The 20,000-nt window shown below is 36.9% G+C and overlaps 1 protein-coding gene across 1 annotated transcript in view; it reads left to right on the top strand.

Annotated features, from left to right (window-relative positions):
• LOC106875979 (uncharacterized) overlaps positions 1 to 20,000 on the top strand; it is a 170,174-nt gene that overhangs the window by 149,724 nt on the left and 450 nt on the right. The window contains exons 7-11 of the mRNA XM_014924322.3: positions 9,483 to 9,590; positions 12,840 to 13,080; positions 14,809 to 14,981; positions 16,132 to 16,242; positions 17,984 to 18,175. Coding sequence (XP_014779808.1) covers positions 9,483 to 9,590; positions 12,840 to 13,080; positions 14,809 to 14,981; positions 16,132 to 16,242; positions 17,984 to 18,175 — 825 coding nt within the window. The remainder of the gene's footprint in view (positions 1 to 9,482; positions 9,591 to 12,839; positions 13,081 to 14,808; positions 14,982 to 16,131; positions 16,243 to 17,983; positions 18,176 to 20,000) is intronic.

Here is a 20,000-nt window from a genome sequence, read left to right as displayed (position 1 = left end):
TATCAAGGTAAACACTCATACACAATCATATATACACATATATTCATAGTTAAATTTTTAATATACATACATATACACTATGCATACATCTATGTGAAACTAGAGCAATGGCGTGAACTCGCTTGCAAGCATGCACGTGCACACACGCGTATGTATATATAATACACACACACACACATATATGTAGAGAGACACACACTCTCAAACACATATGTGTATACACACGCACATGCACGCATGCACACACGCGCACACATTTATATATACACACACACACACACACACACATTACTAATACCAGACACAGAGAGACATGCCTCCTGGAGATCTTTATCTCGAATGTGTTGCTTCCTGTGTATGACAGACTCTCTGTAACCTACGCAAGAGGAAATAACAACATTTCGAAAGGGGATACCATGAACACTCGACCATCTCACCACTCCAGCCATCAACCACCCCACCCAACTACCTCCTTCACACACACACACACACACACACACACACACACACACACACACACACACACACACACACACACACACACACACTATCTGAATCGCCGGCAGATGATATACGAAAGAAATTCTTAAATTTGATTGCTCTTATATAATTAATACCTTACAACTGATTAGGACGGTGCATGGCATCAACGGTATATTTTGGACCAAATTCGGTGCCGCATTAAATTGTTCTCGTACATTGTGATTTCAAATCCCGCTATTCCATACTTCCATGGCCAATAGAATAAGGACCGGCATATACCGAGTAGAATCAATCGATCCAATTTTAAATTAAGTTCCTCACCAAATATCTTTAAATTTGTGTTAATAACTGAGTCTAGTGTCATACAGTCCATTAGTAGAATGGATTACAAGACAGTTTTTAGTAATGTATTATAGGTATTTATATCTTATGGCATACTATCGTTTTCATCCTTATCTTAACAAACTGGCGTATTAAGTTATTTACATCAACCTAGAATAGAAACTGGGCCTTAGCCTCGACTTGCAAAGGACTCACTGCTTTCTCTGTGGTGTTCACCATAAACGTTTATTTGAAATTTGCCTATCGAATCTGTAAGGAGAAGGGTATAATTGAGTAAATCTGATAACTTCTTTTATAGGTTCAAAATGGATGAAAAGTAAAATTACCCTTCTAGGGTTTGAAACTCAATATTATGAGCTTCCATGAGATAGATGTTAACTAATCTAAGACATGAACTCCGGCGCTCAACATTGTCAATCCTTTTCATCGCTTTATTCAGTAATCTAACACTCATATCGATCTGATATAGACCAGTTGCTGTTTGAGAGAAGTAAATGAGGTTGCAGCAATTTCAATATGTCACCTTTCACTTATTTTATTGGTTCCTGGATCTACGGTGGGCATAAAGAGTTAACAACGTCGAGGTTTGAACACAAAATCTAGAGAGACAAAACTATATACTATATAACACTCTACTGTTTTAGTAAATCTCTTCTGTTGTTCCTCAGTATTGTACCACTCTTGTTACACTTCCAAAACATTATTTCTTCTCATTACTCTAATATTACGGTGTTTGAATGAGGTTCTGAAGAAAGATGATATCTACAATGTCTTTCTTAATGATTTTAGCGATGTGAGTAAAGAGAAATAGTTCCAACTGGTCATGGAAACTGCATAGCAGATGATTCTGTTAAATAGCTAATAGACATTAGCCGCGTAGGGGTTCACGTTACCTTGAAGTTTTTTAAGTAATGTATCTCGCGTTTTTATAATTTTGCATCGCACAGTGGAGTCATAGAACCATATATGTCTAATCAAATTTCATGCAGTATTTACTTGTATTTCTTTACGTTATGGGATCAGACCTCACTGGGAATGACTTCAGTTTTTAACCGTCTGACTTCGAAAAATATATAAATGTCAGTTATGTACCCGTGGTAGATTCAATTGATTGTATCCACATCGATATTGTTTTATCCCATCTTTGATGTGTGTTGCCGTTTGATTGTTTTTTTAGCAAAATACAGGGTGGCGCACGAAAAAGTAGCCCGGGTTCCGCAGTATAGTGTAAATACAGAGATAAATTTACAACTACTGGAAAGGACTCACCATTAGAGAGTTTGAAAATGGCTGCCAACTGCATCAATACACAGCTGTGCATGTCGACCATGTTTAGGTCTTTTTGTTGTTGGCACTCCGTCGCTTACGACGTCGAGGGTTCCAGTTGATCCGATCAACGGAACAACCTGCTCGTGAAATTAACGTGCAAGTGGCTGAGCACTCCACAGACACGTGTACCCTTAACGTAGTTCTCGGGGATATTCAGCGTGACACAGTGTGACAAGGCTGGCCCTTTGAATTACAGGCACAACAGAAACAGGAAGTAAGAGTGAGAGAAAGTTGTGGTGGAAGAGTACAGCAGGGTTCGCCACCATCCCATGCCGGAGCCTCGTGGAACTTTAGGTGTTTTCGCTCAATAAACACTCACAACGCCCGGTCTGGGAATCGAAACTGCGATCCTATGACCGCGAGACCGCTGCCCTGACCACTGGGCCATTGCGCCTCCACCATGTTTAGGTACACTGGTGTAAAATAGCGACTTCGATGACGGCGACCGCATGCGTGGTATTGTTCTTCAATTCCTGTATTATCTGCGTTTTTTTTTTTTTTTGTACATTGTGCTCTTCACGTGTTCCCGGAGATAATAAACATATTTTGAAAGATCAGACGAACGTGGTGGGTACAAATTCCTCAGCGAAGATCCCATGAACTCGCTGCATGGACACCAGGGAAATGTTGTAAGTCACCCCATCCGGCTGGAAGAATTACACCTGTCTTTCATCTTCAGTGAGTTGAGCATAAAACCGGTCCAAAATGTCCATCAAGACCTCCGTGTTGACAGTGCTGTCAAAAAATATCGGTCCATTGATGCGTATCCCTGAAACAACACACCAAACACCGAATTTTTTTTTCTTTTCTTTTTTTTAGTGACCGTTCATACACAAGGTGAGGATTCTCTAGTGAATTTACGTGGCCGGAGAAATGAATCCATGCTTCATCACTCATTATGTACTGGAATGGTTCACCATTAGCAATGCTATTCATGTGCAGTAATTTACTCGTTTGCCCTTGTCATCCATTTTTAATTGTTGCACACATGTAAAATGATATAGCTTCAACTTTAGACTTTCTAATACCCGTTGGTATGACTTCCTGCTTATGTGAGACTGCTGCGCCAATTTATGTGCTGACTTCTTTGAACTTCCAGTAATCCTTTGGCGAATGTCCTGAATAACTTCTAGCGTTCGAATTGTAGAGTCTCTTGGTTTGGGGACGTTGTGCACTGGCCCCGTAGTGCGCCGCTTCTAAACTAATATTTATAAAGTTCTCTGCCAGGAAGCCTTTACCCAGAAACTTGACTTCAAAAATTTCACATACGCTTCCATATTCTCCGCTCTTGTCGCTATTGTGTACGTCATCTTGCAGAAAAGGCTAGAGACGTTCACTCAATGAAATCTTACAATCAACTAGGGAGGTAAAGATGCGGTGAGGATAACGTAGCAAACAGTCGATTAATGCACCATCTTTATGCAACAGTTACAAGCAGTCGAAATAACACACTGATACTTGCAAACGAAATGCTGGTATTTTGCAACGGAACTCGGGCTACATTTTCGTGCGCCAGGCTGTATAACATATGTACATATTGCGTGTGTATGCGTGTGTGTTTGCGTGCATGCGCGCGTAAATTTGGTAAAGCATTACCTTTTATTTTCTACTTGTTTCAGTCATTTGACTCCAGCCATGCTGGAGCATCGCCTTGAAGGTTTTTAGTCGAACAAATCGAGAGAGAGAGAGAGGTGGGGGCTTTGTGTTTGTCCCTGCCTTCGCACAACTTGTCAATTGGTGTTGGTTTTGTTCAAGGTCTCCGTAACATAGCATTTCAGTAGAGGGAAGTGATAGAATAACGACCAGATTTTAAAAAAGAAACAAAAAATTAAATTGTGGAGTCAATTTGTTCGACTAAACTCTTCAAGGCAGTGCCTCAGTGACTGAAACAATTAAAAGACAAAAGATAAAAAGGTGATTGTGACGTTCATGCCTTTCCCGTTTACATTAATGGTCCAAGTTAACTGAAATATTTTACCATTCAAAGATTGAATTCCAATCTCAGACTTGACTCTGTTAAGTTCTTACTCAGATACAGCCTTTAGATTTATGGGGAAGAGAAATGAGATTCTACGCTTTTTCTATCTAAGCCTGAACAGAGAAAGAAACGAAGGATCCATTACGGGGGGAGTCGGTCGATCAGCTAGAAATAGTAGTCAAATATCTCTCACATCACAGCAGGTGTGTATGATGTAGCTGTAGATACATTGTCCTGGGAAAACAGGAGGATCACGGCTGGAAGACCTTTGATCCTAATCAAGTATTGTTTAATTATTCCTTTCTTTTATTCATTTGGTTTTCATTAAGTTAAATTAATGTTACTCAACCATTTTATTTATATATTTTATTCAGAACACCCACTTAGGTCACTTGAATACTTGCTCCCACCCTAACTTTTATCCTTGAGCGATAACGCTAGCGTTTGTAATTAAGCTTAGAATAAACATAAACATATATATTTTTATAAAATACATTGTTTATTAATATGGTTAAAATGAGAATAACTACGACAGCAGATATTGTTTATTAATATAGTTAGAATAGGAATAATTAAAATAGCATACTCTGTTTATTAATATAATTAAAATAATTAATTAAAACCAAAAATCTGTTTGATCTCAAATTCATAGGAAGAAAAAACTGTATTAAAAACATTTATTTTATCGTAGAGTGTCTCTCTTATATGTATAAATGCGGCGGCGGCGGCGATGGTGGTGGTGGTTATCGTTGTACATTCTTACTGACCCCTTGTAACGGAGAAATGAATACTGAGTATCAAAGCAGTGCCCGAGCATGGCCGCAGTCCAATTATTGAAATAGTTAGAGGATAAAAACTCCATGTTTAGTTCAAAGTACGCGTGACCACTTTCATTGCAAACTGTTGCTGTCGGTACAATATGGCATCTATCTGGACAGGAAGTAACAAATGGTTTTATAACAAGACACAGTAGATTTCCAGAGTCCCTGTAATATGATTTTGCTCACTGACCCCTTAATGGTGTCCACTTCTCTCAGGGGATGAGATGGATCCACTCCTCACTGAGAATCACTGAGATGGATAGGATAGACAACGGATTAATAATTAGTCAATCGGTCGGTCGGTCGACAGCAGCAGCAGCAGCAGCAGTAGCAGTAGTAGCAGCAATAACAGCAGCACCAGTAGCAGTAGTAGTAGTAGCAATAACAGCAGCAGCAGCAGCAGCAGTAGCAGTAGTAGTAGTAGCAATAACAGCAGCAGCAGCAGCAGTAGCAGTAGTAGTAGTAGCAATAACAGCAGCAGCAGCAGTAGCAGTAGCAGTAGTAGTAGTAGTAGTAGTAGTAGTAGCAGCAGCATTGGTAGTATTAGCTGTAGTAGTCGTGGAGGTATTAGGAGCAGCAGCAGTAGCAGCCAGTAAGGCCAGGAGAAGCCGCCGTCGTCATCGTCACCGCCATCATTATTTATCTGTAAATCAGTTCTGACGAGCAGAGCAGTGATCCAAGGCATTCCAGCAAAGATTGTCCCATCTGTGTTTCCGACAGTATATTTAAGACTTCATTATCTAATGTACCCTTCCATTTTTAAGATGAAGATGTGGTTGCTATTTCCAGCTGGTCAAGCTTCTACTTAATGATTCCTTCGTTGAGAAAATGTGAAGTGAAATGTCTTGCTTAAATGAACAGCGCGTTGCCTGTGACAAGGAATGAACTCATAGCAAATAAGTTGAGAGACTGACAACTTATTGACACGATCTTTAGAAATCATCATCGTGTGAGTTTCCTGTAAATTTAGCAGGCAGCCGTTTCCGTTTGAAGCAAGTGTAAAAAACTCATTTTAATATCGTCTGCTGTGGTGTTATCTGGGACCATAAATTATTTGACAGTCTGTTCTCTTTATACCGAGAAGTATAAATAATCCATATAGTCGGGTATGGCTTATCAGGGTAACATAAATCGCTTCTTATTTTTTTCTTTTTGATGTTTATTTCTCATCGGATTACTTACCATAAAATCATTCTACAACACCTACATCGACGCTCATAAACATCTTACAATTTTCTTGTCCGCCACACATTAATATAATAAATAATGGATGTGTAGTATGTCATTTTGCTAACTAGGTATTTGCTTCTTTTTTTTTTTTTAATCCCTTCGTTTTAATATTTTGAGGGCAGTGAGAGCGGTGGATAGCAGAGTTGGTGAAAATAAATGCTTTGTGTTATTTAATTCTGTCCCTAGGTTCAAATCACATTAGGTGTATCTTTACTTTTCATCCTTCCAGCATCGATGTCTACCTAGGACCTCAGTCAGAAATTCTGTAAAATCTGTCTCACTTTCTTGAGGTTCCGCCAAGCCATTACTCTGTATTGGCTCTTCTTTATTGAGCTCGAAAGGAAGAAAAGCAAAGTTGACCTCGGCTGGACTTGAACTCAGATTGTTGAGAACTGGAACAAATACCGAGAGGTATTCTGTCCAGCGTTCTAGTGACTCTATCAATTCGCTACCTTAGATTGATATAAAAACCAATTATGTACTTCGATCGATTGTCAGCAACACTTTCTGCTTAAACTTATTACAAATGTTAGAAAGACTCGATTCACGCGATTGAAACAGCATTAAATTAAAATCGCCATCTATGTATCATACTAAATGTATACACACACTATTAGAAGACATAATGTTACGAAATTATCTGAAATAAAATCTCTTCATAAACCTGTTTTGTGTATACATTTAGTGTGTTATGGGGGTGCATGACCTAGTGGTGAGGGTGGAGCACTCACGATCACGAGATCGTGGTTTCAGTTCCTTGACTGGGTAGTGCGTTGTGTTCTTGAACAAAACACTTCATCTCACCTTGCTCTGCGATCACTTCGACATGTCTAGTACACCGTGCTTCTGTTCAGGCAACATCGATTTGATGGAGGGAGTGAGCTAATATTCAACACAAGCATTTGATCACTATAAACAAATCATTTGTACGGGTTATTCAGCATAAAATTACAGAGCTGTCTTACCCATCATCATACATTTGATATGACTACCATCACCATACACGTTTAGTATGATATACAGATAGTGATTTTCATTTAATGCTGTTTAAGTTGCAAACACTGTGTTTTTTTCCTGCGGTACGACATGCTTCCTCAACACTAGTGAATGTTTTATTCACTGTTTCCTATATATATCAGGCGCGAATTTCATTTAAGCAGGTGACAATCGGGTACATGGCATTGACAAGCCCCAACAAAGACGAAATGTGTCTATCAATCTTGTAAATGACTGCAGAAATGATGTTCGTCTCGCATCGATATATACAGTATTTTTAATAAAGTCTATGTAGAGATTTTATCTCAGACAATTTTACAGCACCATGCCTTCTAGCGGTGAGTCAACATTTAGTATGATACACGGATGGCGATTTTAATATTAAACGTTAGTTTGGTTATAATCATACTTAATGATAATTATTATTAGGGTTGAACAAGATACTTAGCGGTATTTTTTCTGACTCATTAAGCTCTGAGATCAACTTTACTTTTCATCTTTTTTGCGTCGATAAAAATATAATACCAGTTAAGTACTGCGGTCGATGTAAACGACTTGGCCCTTCTCCTCAAAACTACTAGCCTTGTGCCAAAATTAGAATTATTACGATTGTCACTACATTATTTCTTGCGGCCCTTTATCTCCTGTGCTCAAATCCCTCCCACCAAGGTCAACTTTGCCTTTTCGATAAAATAAAGTACCAGTCAAGTACTGGGTTGATGTAACCGAATCAACCACTTACTCTAAAATTGCTGGCGTTGTGCCAAAATTTGAAACAATCATTATGATTACTATTACAGCGGTGATCTGGCAGAATAGTTAGAGAGTCGGAAAATGCCTTAAATTAAAACGAATCAGACACTTTATTTCAGAAAATAATGTGTAAAAACTACCTGCATATATATAGAGAGAGAGAGGAGGGGAGAGAGATGTAGACATACACGCATATATTCATACACACACACACACACACACACACACAACACATACACACACATATTTTTATATGTATAAACATGTGACTATATATTTGTACGAAAAAATACGCATGTGTGTACTCATATACTCGCATCAAGTGCCACAATCAGAAAATAACACACCTTTGTAAAGAGCCGCGAAGGAAAGTAGGCAAGACAAAAAAGTTTAATCAGTCAATATAATCTTCTTTGGCGTTAAATCTCTTGATTAGGGAGTAATTTTCGTAACTTGATGATCAATCCCATCAAAGAAATGTCCAGTGGCTTTGTATTTATGCATGAAGTTCTTTATAATACCTTCCTCGTGTTTGACAAGAATTTGACATCTGAACATCGCAGTTGTCACCTGAGGAGATGCTCTGTTTTGTGTCAATCAAACAATAAATCTCGATTTCACTAAGACTTAAATCCAGATTAACTTCAACTGAATGATGTGTATGAATGTATACGAATCTCTCTCTCTCTCTCTCTCGATATATATATATATATATATATATATATATATATATAGTTGGGGGAGTGTAGTGTGTGTGTATACACACACACGCACATATATATTTATATATATATTTATTTATGTATGTATGTGCGTGCGTGTGTATGTATGTTTGCATATATGTTTAAATACATTCGTATATATATATATATATATACATTTACATAAATACATACATACATATAAAAAAAATTCGAAAGCAGCCTTCGGCTTTTCTAATCCATATGGTTTTTAGCTTAATAACTACATGCTATTATTCATAGCTTTATTTGCTTCAAGATCCACTGCTCAGAGGGGAATTACTTTACGTTCTCTCGAAGTTTATAAGCTCTTATGGCTTCAACAATATACACATATATACAAAAGATGTGCTAGAAATCGCAACATGTTGGCAAAATGTTTCGGCATGGTAGATAAGTTCTACACTCCAATGCTCGACGTCGTTTGACAAAATCCCCCTTAACTCCTGACATGCTAGTGTGCTGAGCCCGCACGCTGTATAAAAAAAGGAACACAATAAACGTAACCGATATTTATGCTATTGTAAGGTACCTGTATTTCGTAATTTTTGCAACTTGCTGATCAGTCCTATCAAAGAAAAATCCAGTGACACTGTTTCAGAAAACTACCTTTGTTAATTACATGAACTTTAAGGCCTATTACGCGACACAATGCAGCCGGCTCACTTCGTCAGCATTACTGGGTATGCGAACGAAGTGAACTGACTGCATTGTGTCACGTATGTGCGTGTGAGCTCGCGTGCAAGCATGCGTGCGTGTGTGTATGTAAATTTATATATTCATATCTTTTTTATTTATATATTTTTTCAGCTGATTTAATGGTAACTCTAGCTCGACCATCTGACACCGGACTTTACAGTTGTGAGGTGACTAACAACCAAGGAGTAGACATGGCCAGTTCTTTTGTTACTGTAAGAGGTAAATAAAATATTGTAAAGTTTATATATTTGTTCATTCTAATAAGCCTTCCATAATTACATTTACAACAGAGGTCGGCGAACAAGGGTAAATTACCCCAAGTGGGGTAAAAATAAAATTCTTGCGAGTAATGAGGAGTCATTAGATATAAAGAAAATTATATATAAAAAAAATAAACGTATTCCTTGTTACGACAGAAATACTCATACACTCACACACTCATTAATTTTAAGGTAATAGATATTTTTCTTTTGAATATTAATATTCATTTCGCGATTTTGTATAAGCACCAAGAAATCTGACAGAAGTTAAATGATAATTATTGTATGTATTCTACAGGGTGTCCACGAGGTCTGGGTACATGGAGTAAATAAAATCATAACATAAACAATTAAATATTAGAAATAATAATTTCTTAAAATATGTGTTAATCCCCATGTGGGTACATGGAGTAAATAAAATCATAACATAAACAATTAAATATAAGAAATAATTTTTTCTGAAAGTATGTGTTAATCCCCGTGTACCCAGACTTTGTGGACACCCTGTATATTATTTGATATTACCTATGGTGGCAAAAGTATACTTTCTAAGTTACTCGTCACATGACGAGTAACATTCATATTAACGGAATTGCAGAATATCTGAATGTTGTTCCAGTTAGAGGAAATGATGTTTCAAACGACTTCTGAAAAAATGTGTAAATGAACATAACAGAAGCACAAAATAAAGGTATGCTTCTCTGTATCGAATTTCCGAAAGGAAAGACGAAACACTCGTATTGGTTGACAAAACAACAGTATATCATACAACGTGTTGACAGGAGACTGTGATAAAATATGTAAATGAATATAGCAGAGCAATAACAGGAAAGCAAAGGAATGAAGTGTGGAGCAATGAAACTACATTCGTATTCAGATTTGAACAATGATCAAAGCGAATTAATGAAGCATTCAGTCATTTTGTAAGTGTTCGATTAATTAATGAGCCGATTAGTTAATTTGGGCTTTTAAAATTTGATTTGCTATCATTTAACAATTGTACTTTTGAATAGTTGTCTGCAATAACAATATATTGGCTTAGAAATTATATAGAGAATGTGTATGTGAGTGTGGATACGTTCGTATGTGCAATATATTAGTTATGTGGTTGTATCGCTCGAATTTACCAACAACAGTCACAAGTACATTAAATAATTATGTGTGTGTCTATGCTTGTATGTCTATACTTGTGTTGGAGTTTGTGTGTGTGTGTGTGTATGAGATGCAGGTGTTGCTGTGTGGTAAGAAGTTTGCTTCCCAGTCACATGGTTCCGGGTTCAATCCCAATGCGTGGTATGTTGGGTAAATGTATTCTACTATAGCCTCAGGACCGACAAAAGCCCTGTGAGTGGATTTGATAAACGGAAACTGGAAGAAGCTTGTCGTATGTGTGTGTGTGTGTCTGCATATTTCAAGTCTAGCTTCAAACCAGCCCACGCAAACAAAATTAAAATGCATAAACATCACACAACTTTCTTCCCATCTCTTCAGTTAAGGGTTGTTGTTGTTTTTTGGTAACGCTTGTAGCAGCAAGATATTACTAAGAGCAGTGGGTTGGCAGAATGGATAGAGCGACGGACAAAATATGTTGCATGATTTATTTACGTCTCTTCATCTTCACAGTTCAAATCCTACTTTGCGTTTCGTCCTGCAAGAAGTTCGATAAATTAAAGTATCGATAAAATACTGGAATCGACTTGATCGAGTACAAAATGTACGGCTTAAATGCCGGTGGTAGAAATAAATCTCTGTGAAAACCTCTACATAACTGCTCGACATGCAAGAAATACTAACCAAAATCTCAATTGACATGTTAAATAATGCAGCGCTAGATAGCGTGAAGGCGCGTGGCTTAGTGGTTAGAGTATTCGGCTCACAGTCGTAAGGCAGTGAGTTCGATTCGCGGCGGCATGTTGTGACCTTCTGCAGGACACTTTATTTCACGATGTTTCAATCCACTCAGATGGTAAAAATGAGTAGTACCTATATTTCAAATGACCGCCCTTGTCACACTCTGTGTCACGCTGAATCTCCATGAAGGCTACGCGTGTTTGTGGAATGCTCAGTCATTTGCACGTTGATTTCACGTGCAGGTTGTTCCGTTGATCGGATCAACTGCAACATTCGTCGTCGTAACCGACGGAGTAATAGTAAAGACACCGCTAAACGAACAGGCTACTCATAGCTGAAACGCCGTTGGTAAATCTACTTCATTAGAGTTGATCCGAGTTTGAACCACATATTGTGGTAAAAATTACTAAATTAAATGCTAGGTACCATTGTACTTTTGAGGCACCATTGTACTTTTGTTATTCTTGCGCTGAGAGATTGAATTTGAACGCGCATTGTTCGGTTTTGTTTCAGTGAGAATATAAACTTTTCAATGTTACTATGTTATGTTAGTGCACCGATAATTACAGCTGTCGGTTCTGAAGGAACCATCTGTAATTTGTGAATGAGATGTTCACATTCGTTGAGCAGCTAGCAGCTAGCAGCCACAGTAAGGTTCTTGTTTCTTTCCAGTGTATGTACATACATACATATGTAATCTCATGCATTTTATTCATTTATATGTGTTTATGTTTATGCATTTATATACATGTGTAAATGTATGTATGTGTCTATGTGAAAAGGCGTAGATAGATAGATAGATAGATAGATAGATAGATAGATAGATAGATGGGCAGGCAGACAGACAGACAGATAAATAGATAGACAAACAGACAGGCAGACAGATAGATAAACAGACAAATAGACAGACGATAGATAGATAGATAGATAGATAGATAGATAGATAGATAGATAGATAAGCAGTCAGACAGACAGATAGAGAAAGAGTGATAGACACAGACAATTAGATAGAGAGATAGATGTGTGTGTGTGTGTGTGTGTGTGTGTGTGTGTGTGTGTGTGTGTGTGTGAGTTTATGTGTGTTCATATTTACGTGTACATCTAAGTGCATTTGTATGTGTGCCAATGAATTACGGAGGTAGCCGAGCGAGAAAGTCCAGCTCAATTATAAACTTAATGAATGCAATTTTATCTTTTAATTTGAAGAAATCCTATAACAACTGGTCGTTTATAGTTACTCTTCGTTTCCGGTGTTGCTTTTAGATCTGATTTGGTTGAAAGTTTCGTTTACTTATTTACTTATTCTCTTTTATGTTTCTGTTTGATATAATGTTTTCGCTAATACCTACTATTATAGACTATATATCTGGATGTTCTGACAAGAACACTGAAGGACTACACAACTATAAAAACATACACGCCTGCAAAGGAAAGTGGGATGGTCACGTGAAGCGAGCTCGATGGCTTTGCGCCAAAGGATGGAGTGTCTGCAATCCTAAAGACTCTGAAGCACTACAGAAGATCACGTGGGCTGACATCTATGAATTGCATGGTTGCTATGCCTACAATGCAGCAAACCACAAAGGCAAATGTACAAGGTATTGTTTTAAGTTTGTCCATATTCCTTGAATTCTTATGACACTGTCCAAAACAATAATTTGGTGGAAAAGCTAATCTAACTGCTTAAAAACGCATAAAAAACTATTAAATTTGTTATTAGCGACAGAAGCAATATTAGCTCAAAATAGCAATTTATGTATCATACGCAAAACTGATATACTGTTGAAAGTCTAAAAACTGCAGTATTTGTCTCCAGAACGCATCTTTTATAGACGTTTTGTTTTCTGGGTTTTTTTAAACACTCTACGTCCATAAAAGATGCTTTCCCGAGAGGAATACTGCCGTTTCGAGCTTTCAACAATATATCTGTTTTAAGTATGTTATATAGATTGCAAATTTTCACTTCAATTTATCTCATGGAGTGTCAAAATTTTCGCTGGATAACTACGACCTAATTACCAACATAGTTCAGCTACAACCGTTTGAAAATTTTTTTATAGCTAATTTCTTCTCTTTTTTTTTTTCTTTTTTTATGGGGGAAAGAAGTCTGTTATATTCATGTCGGTTGATTTTCACCTCTTAACATCGTTAGCCATTTCCACGGTGTAATTATTCTTCTGCGATACAATTGCCATAGTACAACTCCAAAACATCGTCTTTAGCCAGAAGATAAACTTTAATCGACCACGTAGAAACTCTCTTGCTGGTTTGATTAAATCATTTATATTACTGACTAATGAGATTAAATGTCTTCAATGATGGTGGTGGCTGTGGTAGTTTGGTGGTGGTAATAATCTTTCCTACTTATATAGGCACAAGAACAGTAATTTCGGGGGAGAAGGTAAGCCGATTACATCAACCCCAGTTATTTAGCTGGTACTTATTTTATCGACTCCAAAAGGATGATAGGCAAAGTCGACCTCAGTGAATTTGAACTCGGAACATAAAAACGGACGAAATGCTACTAAGCATTTTGTCCGGCGTTCTAACGAATCTGCCTGCTCGCTACCTTAATTGATAATGATGATGATGATGAGGTGGAGGAGGAGGAGGAGGAGGAGGATACTTTCTTTCTTGGCCATCAGGGCCGAATACAAAACATAAAGGGTGATACACAGACGAGGGGCAGTGAGGTTGAACGTGTAAACAGCAAACAAACAACGATTAACAAAGAGATTAAATCAACAATATGCTTCCCCAATAGTGGGGAGTTCCACCGTAAGGTGAGTAGAGAGACCTCACGCACTTTGGACCCCTTAATACCAAAAGCCCTCCAAGAAGGCACCCTCTCCTCTCCCTTCTGTCCGGCCTACAGTATAGTTAGATAGTCATCTCCAGTCCAATATCTCGTTGAAAGATTTAAGTCTAGCACTACTAGCAAACGAGTCATTTATCATCTATACAGTATTGTATATTTTCACAGCATGAACAATGCTTATCTACAGCTAAGTAGACTTAACGATTGGGAATTAAGTAACTTTGCCAAAGACAAAGTTCAACTTCAGTAACAGGATACGAATCGTATCCTTTTGACTTAACCAGCCGCGACACTTTCACTCGAGTTACCTAGTTTCACTACTCAAATCACAGCTTAAGTTTCAGTAACATATTTTATAAAATTCTTTGTCTGTTTTACTTCATAGCATAAATTACAAGGCTTAAATATCAATTTGATTGAAACTTCACTATGAAATTTAGTTTATTAGAATATATGTTAGAAATGAAAATGAAATATTATCTTCATGTTTTACGCATTTTCCATCTAGATGTCACAAGGTCAATATGGCGGGAATTGGACGAAATTGCCGACGATTACGTTATACAAAATCATCTTGCTTAACTAAAGGTAGAATCGACGTGTATCATCCCAGAAAAAGCCGCGGATGTTCATATACAGCAGGTTATACAACTGGTGTACTGTGCTGTAAACGAAAGAGAGGTAACTATATCAAATAAAAAACATTTGCGTCGAAATAATACAGTTTATAGATGTTAATCACGAAGAGCTATTTGTCGTAAGTTTATGTATTCAACTTCTGGTTAACTACCACGAGATGCATTCCTTCGGTACTTATGTAGGTTCAATGACGCTGTGTCGTCATATTAACAGCGTAGTGAAGAGGAAAATAGTCAACAATAGCTCGTACTGTTGTTGACTTTAAAGCAGTCAAACACACTTGACGCAACAAAGAAAAAATTGAGGTATTAAGAAAAGATTGTGCATGCTTCGGAACTTCGATATTCTCGGGAGAATGTATCCTAACATTTTACACAATTGAAAAGGGAGGATTGAAGTCTATTAAATAGTAGTGTATTGGGATTTTATTGTGTGTGTATGTGTGTGTGTGCGTGTGTGTGTGCGTGTGTGTGTGTGCGCGCATGCGCGTGCGCGCGTTTTTATTGTTATTGTATTTTTTTCAAATTTGTCTTTCTGTCCGTCTGAGAATCCCTTTGAATTACAAGGCATGATTACAAACACACAAACATACATAATACATAAATAATACATATATACATATATTATACTTTATACATCATACATACACACATGTATATTAATATATATATATAAATTCATTAATAAGAATATGTATGTGTGCATGTGTGTGTGTGTGCGAGCGTGCAAATGAATATTTATATATATGCATATAGATACTGATATGCTCACACACACACACACACACACACACACACACACACACACACACAACTTAGAATTGCTTGACATTGGCATGCGTTCAACTTAAATAATAAGAAAACGTTCTATTGAACATTTTCAATAATTTATATCATATCACTCCTTCACAATCACGGCTTTCGTATTATTGCTTGGAATGATTAAGCTATTGATTAATTGATGTTTTCTTTATATATTTATCGATTTATTCATTGATTTATTGATTCATGTGTGTGTATGTGTGTGTGCGCGCGCGTACACACACATATATATGTAATGGTTCTATGTATGTGTGCACATGTACATACACAGATACATGCATACATGCATACATACATATATATATATATATATATATATATATATATATATATATATATATATATATCTTCGTATTATTTTCGTTTATTAGTGAAATCATCAAAGCGAAGGTGTAAACATTCTTGCCAAAACGGAGGTGTATGTGTAGGCTTCAATCGATGTAAATGTTTACCGGACTATAAGGGAGCTACATGCCAAAATCGTAAGTTTAAAACTTCTATAATAATTCATATACTTTTAAATATTAATCTTCTCTGCGATAAATCAGTTTAGACTGATTTATCACAAAGAAGATGAGGTTTGTTTCTGTTTTTGAGGTGGGGGGTGATTTTTGTGAGAACACGTATGTTGGTTTCTGAAAGGGAAGATATATTTGAAATTATCATGTTGGTTTACTCCCGAGAGCATTAATAATACATGTAATCTAACTTCAGTAAGGAGGCCATACCGTCAATACTTTTGCCTGCCAATGCTTTAGTCTATCAAAATGTTAATAGATACCGTCTGGTGAGAAGTGGGGTTATTGAACAAGAAAAAAAGTAACGACTCCCGTAACCTTCTCAGTCTTTCATAAACTACTGATGTCAATGTAGCTGAAGTCTCACTTGAATTCAATAAGTTGATGCCTGTAGGAGATACAGAAGACTGTAATTAAGAAGAGAAAAGATTAAGTAAAGTCTTTAATATAAGGCTTGTGGAGTGAAAGGAAGGCTGACGAAAATAGAAGGTACGAATACATCGTACGGTCTTTGATGAAAGTGATAACATAACTGCTACTTCTGATGAGCAGAAGATGTAGAAGCAATAGAAAATATTAGAGATAAAAAGAGTTGCTTGAGTTGGTATTTGTATCATGCTGGTGAGACGTGTCGAATTAGATGGATGTTTTTTGTTTATTTTGTTGTTTTTAAATTCAGTTTTGGATGTTATGTCTATTGAACCGCAACACTAATTCAAATATATGAGAAACTCTTAAATATGAATCATGCTTTGAGAGAGACAGCAAGTGAAGAGAATTGTGAAGAGGAATGTAGTCTTTTAGGTGCAGTTTTCACAATGTTATATACAAAGTTGTCATGAGATTTCATTAAAAACCGTGAGACGAAACATTTGTAGTGATGTTCACTTTCTTAGTGAGGGGAATACATCATGAGTTACGAGATTGTAATGCTCAGCTGCTTTCATAAGATGTGCAGCAATTGTGTTATAGTGCTGATGAGGGAGAATGCTTTCAAGGTCTCTATTCTGGTATGAATAAGAAACGGCCCAGTATTCAACCAGCTCTTCCATAATAAAAAAAAGTTCATATTCTGTTTCTCCAGCAGTTTTTACAAACTGCAGTTAAAGTAAATATTTGCACTAACTCCTAGGTAATACTTTTAGAACTCATACCCAAACATTTCTTTCAAAATATATAGTTTCTAATTATATATTTTGTGAACGGATTTGGCTTGGTAATATGTACCATGTTTTCGCCAATTTTTTAGGTGCCTACGCAGTCGAGAGTAGACATTGAAACACTCTCAACCTCATCTCCCTTTACCTAGCAGAACATCAAGAATGGGATAGCAGTAAGAAGAAAAGGGTTGCACCAGCACTCAGCTGATACTCATTACTGCTTAATAGACTGGAACGACGTGAAGTGTCTTGCTCAAGGACACAACGTGCCGCCTGGTACAGAAATCAAACCCACCACCTTACTGTCATGAGCCGAACACCCTAACCACAAGGCGTAACGGAAAAAATTATTGCTTCTGATAACCTAGATGAGGTTTAAGATATCACTGAACTCATTTATAATAAATCAAGATCTTCCAGCTTTAACTACTAACACCTAGTATATTACTTTTACAAGAATATAATGAAAAGAAATATGGATGAAATCGTTTCTCTTTTTTAACATTCTATGTATCTTTTAAAAGATTTTTTTCAATTGTTTCCAGCAATTTGTACTCCTCGCTGCCCGGCGATGTCTATGTGTATTAAACCAGGCAAATGTCTTTGTAAGCCTGGATACACAGGACGCTATTGCAAACGTAGACACGGCTGTAAATTACCTTGTTTCAATGGTGGTCGATGTAAAAAAGGAAAATGTATTTGTCCCCCCACACATTGGGGAACTTCATGCCAACACTGTAAGTAATACAATATTTTCGTTGATTCATTTTATTACTGTTGTATAAAAAAAAAATTATGAGCTTTAGAAAGATGAGAAATTTATCTCAATCAAAATATTGCTCTGTACAACTAACGCTCCATATGGAGTGCGTTCATAAAATATTACCTACATATATGGAACTGATACTTCATGTGTTCACCTTCAGCGCTTGACTGAACGCTGACAAAAGCAGCTCGTCTTCATTTATGACCCTTACACCTTATATCTAACGATATAACCAGCTGTTGGAACAATTTAGACAAAGATATAGGAGAAAATTTAAGAAGACCTAGTTGAGAGAGAGAGAGAGAGAGAGAGAGAGAGAGAGAGAGAGAGAGAGAGAGAGAGAGAGAGAGAGAGAGTGTGTGTGTGTGTGTGTGTGTGTGTGTTCCAAAAGAATGTCATGAACTAGAATATCATACTATATAGAACAAAATATTCCCAACAAAATAAAATGAAACGTTCATCAAATGTTTGAATAGTCTTCAGTTGAAAATTGTCACTGACTTGACTAATTTTCAGTCTAATTAGAGTTATAACGAACGAATAGTAGATCACAGTGTGATAAAGGCGCTACTGAAATCAAGTTTTTGTGTAATATCTCTAGGCAGGTCATCCTGGCGAAAATCATTCCTCTATAACATAAACGGAAGTGAACATCTGAGCTTAGTAATTTTCAAACCTCTATGTGGTTATTCGATGTGCTAGAAATAGCAGCCACATTTCTTCAAACTACATTTTACAATCTTAAAAAACGAAGGGCATAATAAATAATATAGCTTTATATGTACTATTCCTAAAAATAAAACTGAATATTCACTACTAGAATATTTTTGACTCTAGGTCTGCTCGATCAAGGCTTACTTGTGGCTAAGTAACAACAATAACAACCTATCACTTGTTTACAACAAGTTCCTCGAGATCATTGAGAGTTCTTTGTAGCTTGATGCTTTCTCCTGCCTGGACCCTCCCTGTGCAGCTCATATAAATATTCTATTACGTTTTTGTTGGCCCTTTGACTGGTTGTGAGGGTCATTTCACTGGAGATGGACTTCGTACTAGAGAAATTCTTCTCTTTACAAAAGATGAGTTCACTTTCATGGAGGAACACTTCACTGGAAAGCATTTCCTTTCCAGGGGAGATGTACGCTTTCTACTACACTTTTTAACTATTTCCCTTAGTTGTTCTTTGGGCAAGCGGGGGGGGGGGAGTCATATTTAGTCTTTGCAAAAAATGTCTACAGATCTTCAGCTTCCGTCTATTCTCCATCTTCATAATGGAGTGGCACTGCTGTGAGGAGAGGGTCTCTGCTGATTTAATCTCCACCATTGCTACTGTTGTTTTAAATTATTTTCATTGTCCCCATTGGAAGAAGGAGTTCGAGGGTCTCTTAGATGGTTGGTTTCCGATAATGAGAATGGATTGATTTTTTACGAGTCTAGAGTTGTACCATTTGGATCAGAAGCCCTCATGCTTCCTTGCTGCTGTTGTTTTAGCTCTTTTAGACTTTCTGACCAGAAAGTCCTTAAATTGCTTTTCCTTACACGGAATCGACTTGTCCCCTACCTGAAACTTTCAGACCTTGCGCCTATAGTAGAAAGGATCATCATCATCATCATCATCATCATCATCATCATCATCATCATCATCATCATCATCATCATCATCATCATCATCATCATCATCATCATCATCATCATCATCATCATCATCATCATCATCATCATCATCATCATTATTATTATTATTATTATTATTATTATTATTATTATTATTATTATTATTATTATTATTATTATTA

The sequence above is a fragment of the Octopus bimaculoides genome, chromosome 2 (genome assembly GCF_046866305.1).
Source record: "Octopus bimaculoides isolate indiv1 chromosome 2, ASM4686630v1, whole genome shotgun sequence".
Classification (NCBI taxonomy): domain Eukaryota; kingdom Metazoa; phylum Mollusca; class Cephalopoda; order Octopoda; family Octopodidae; genus Octopus; species Octopus bimaculoides.
The sequence above is the reverse complement of the archived record's forward strand: the minus strand, read 5'-3'. Positions and strand labels throughout refer to the sequence as shown.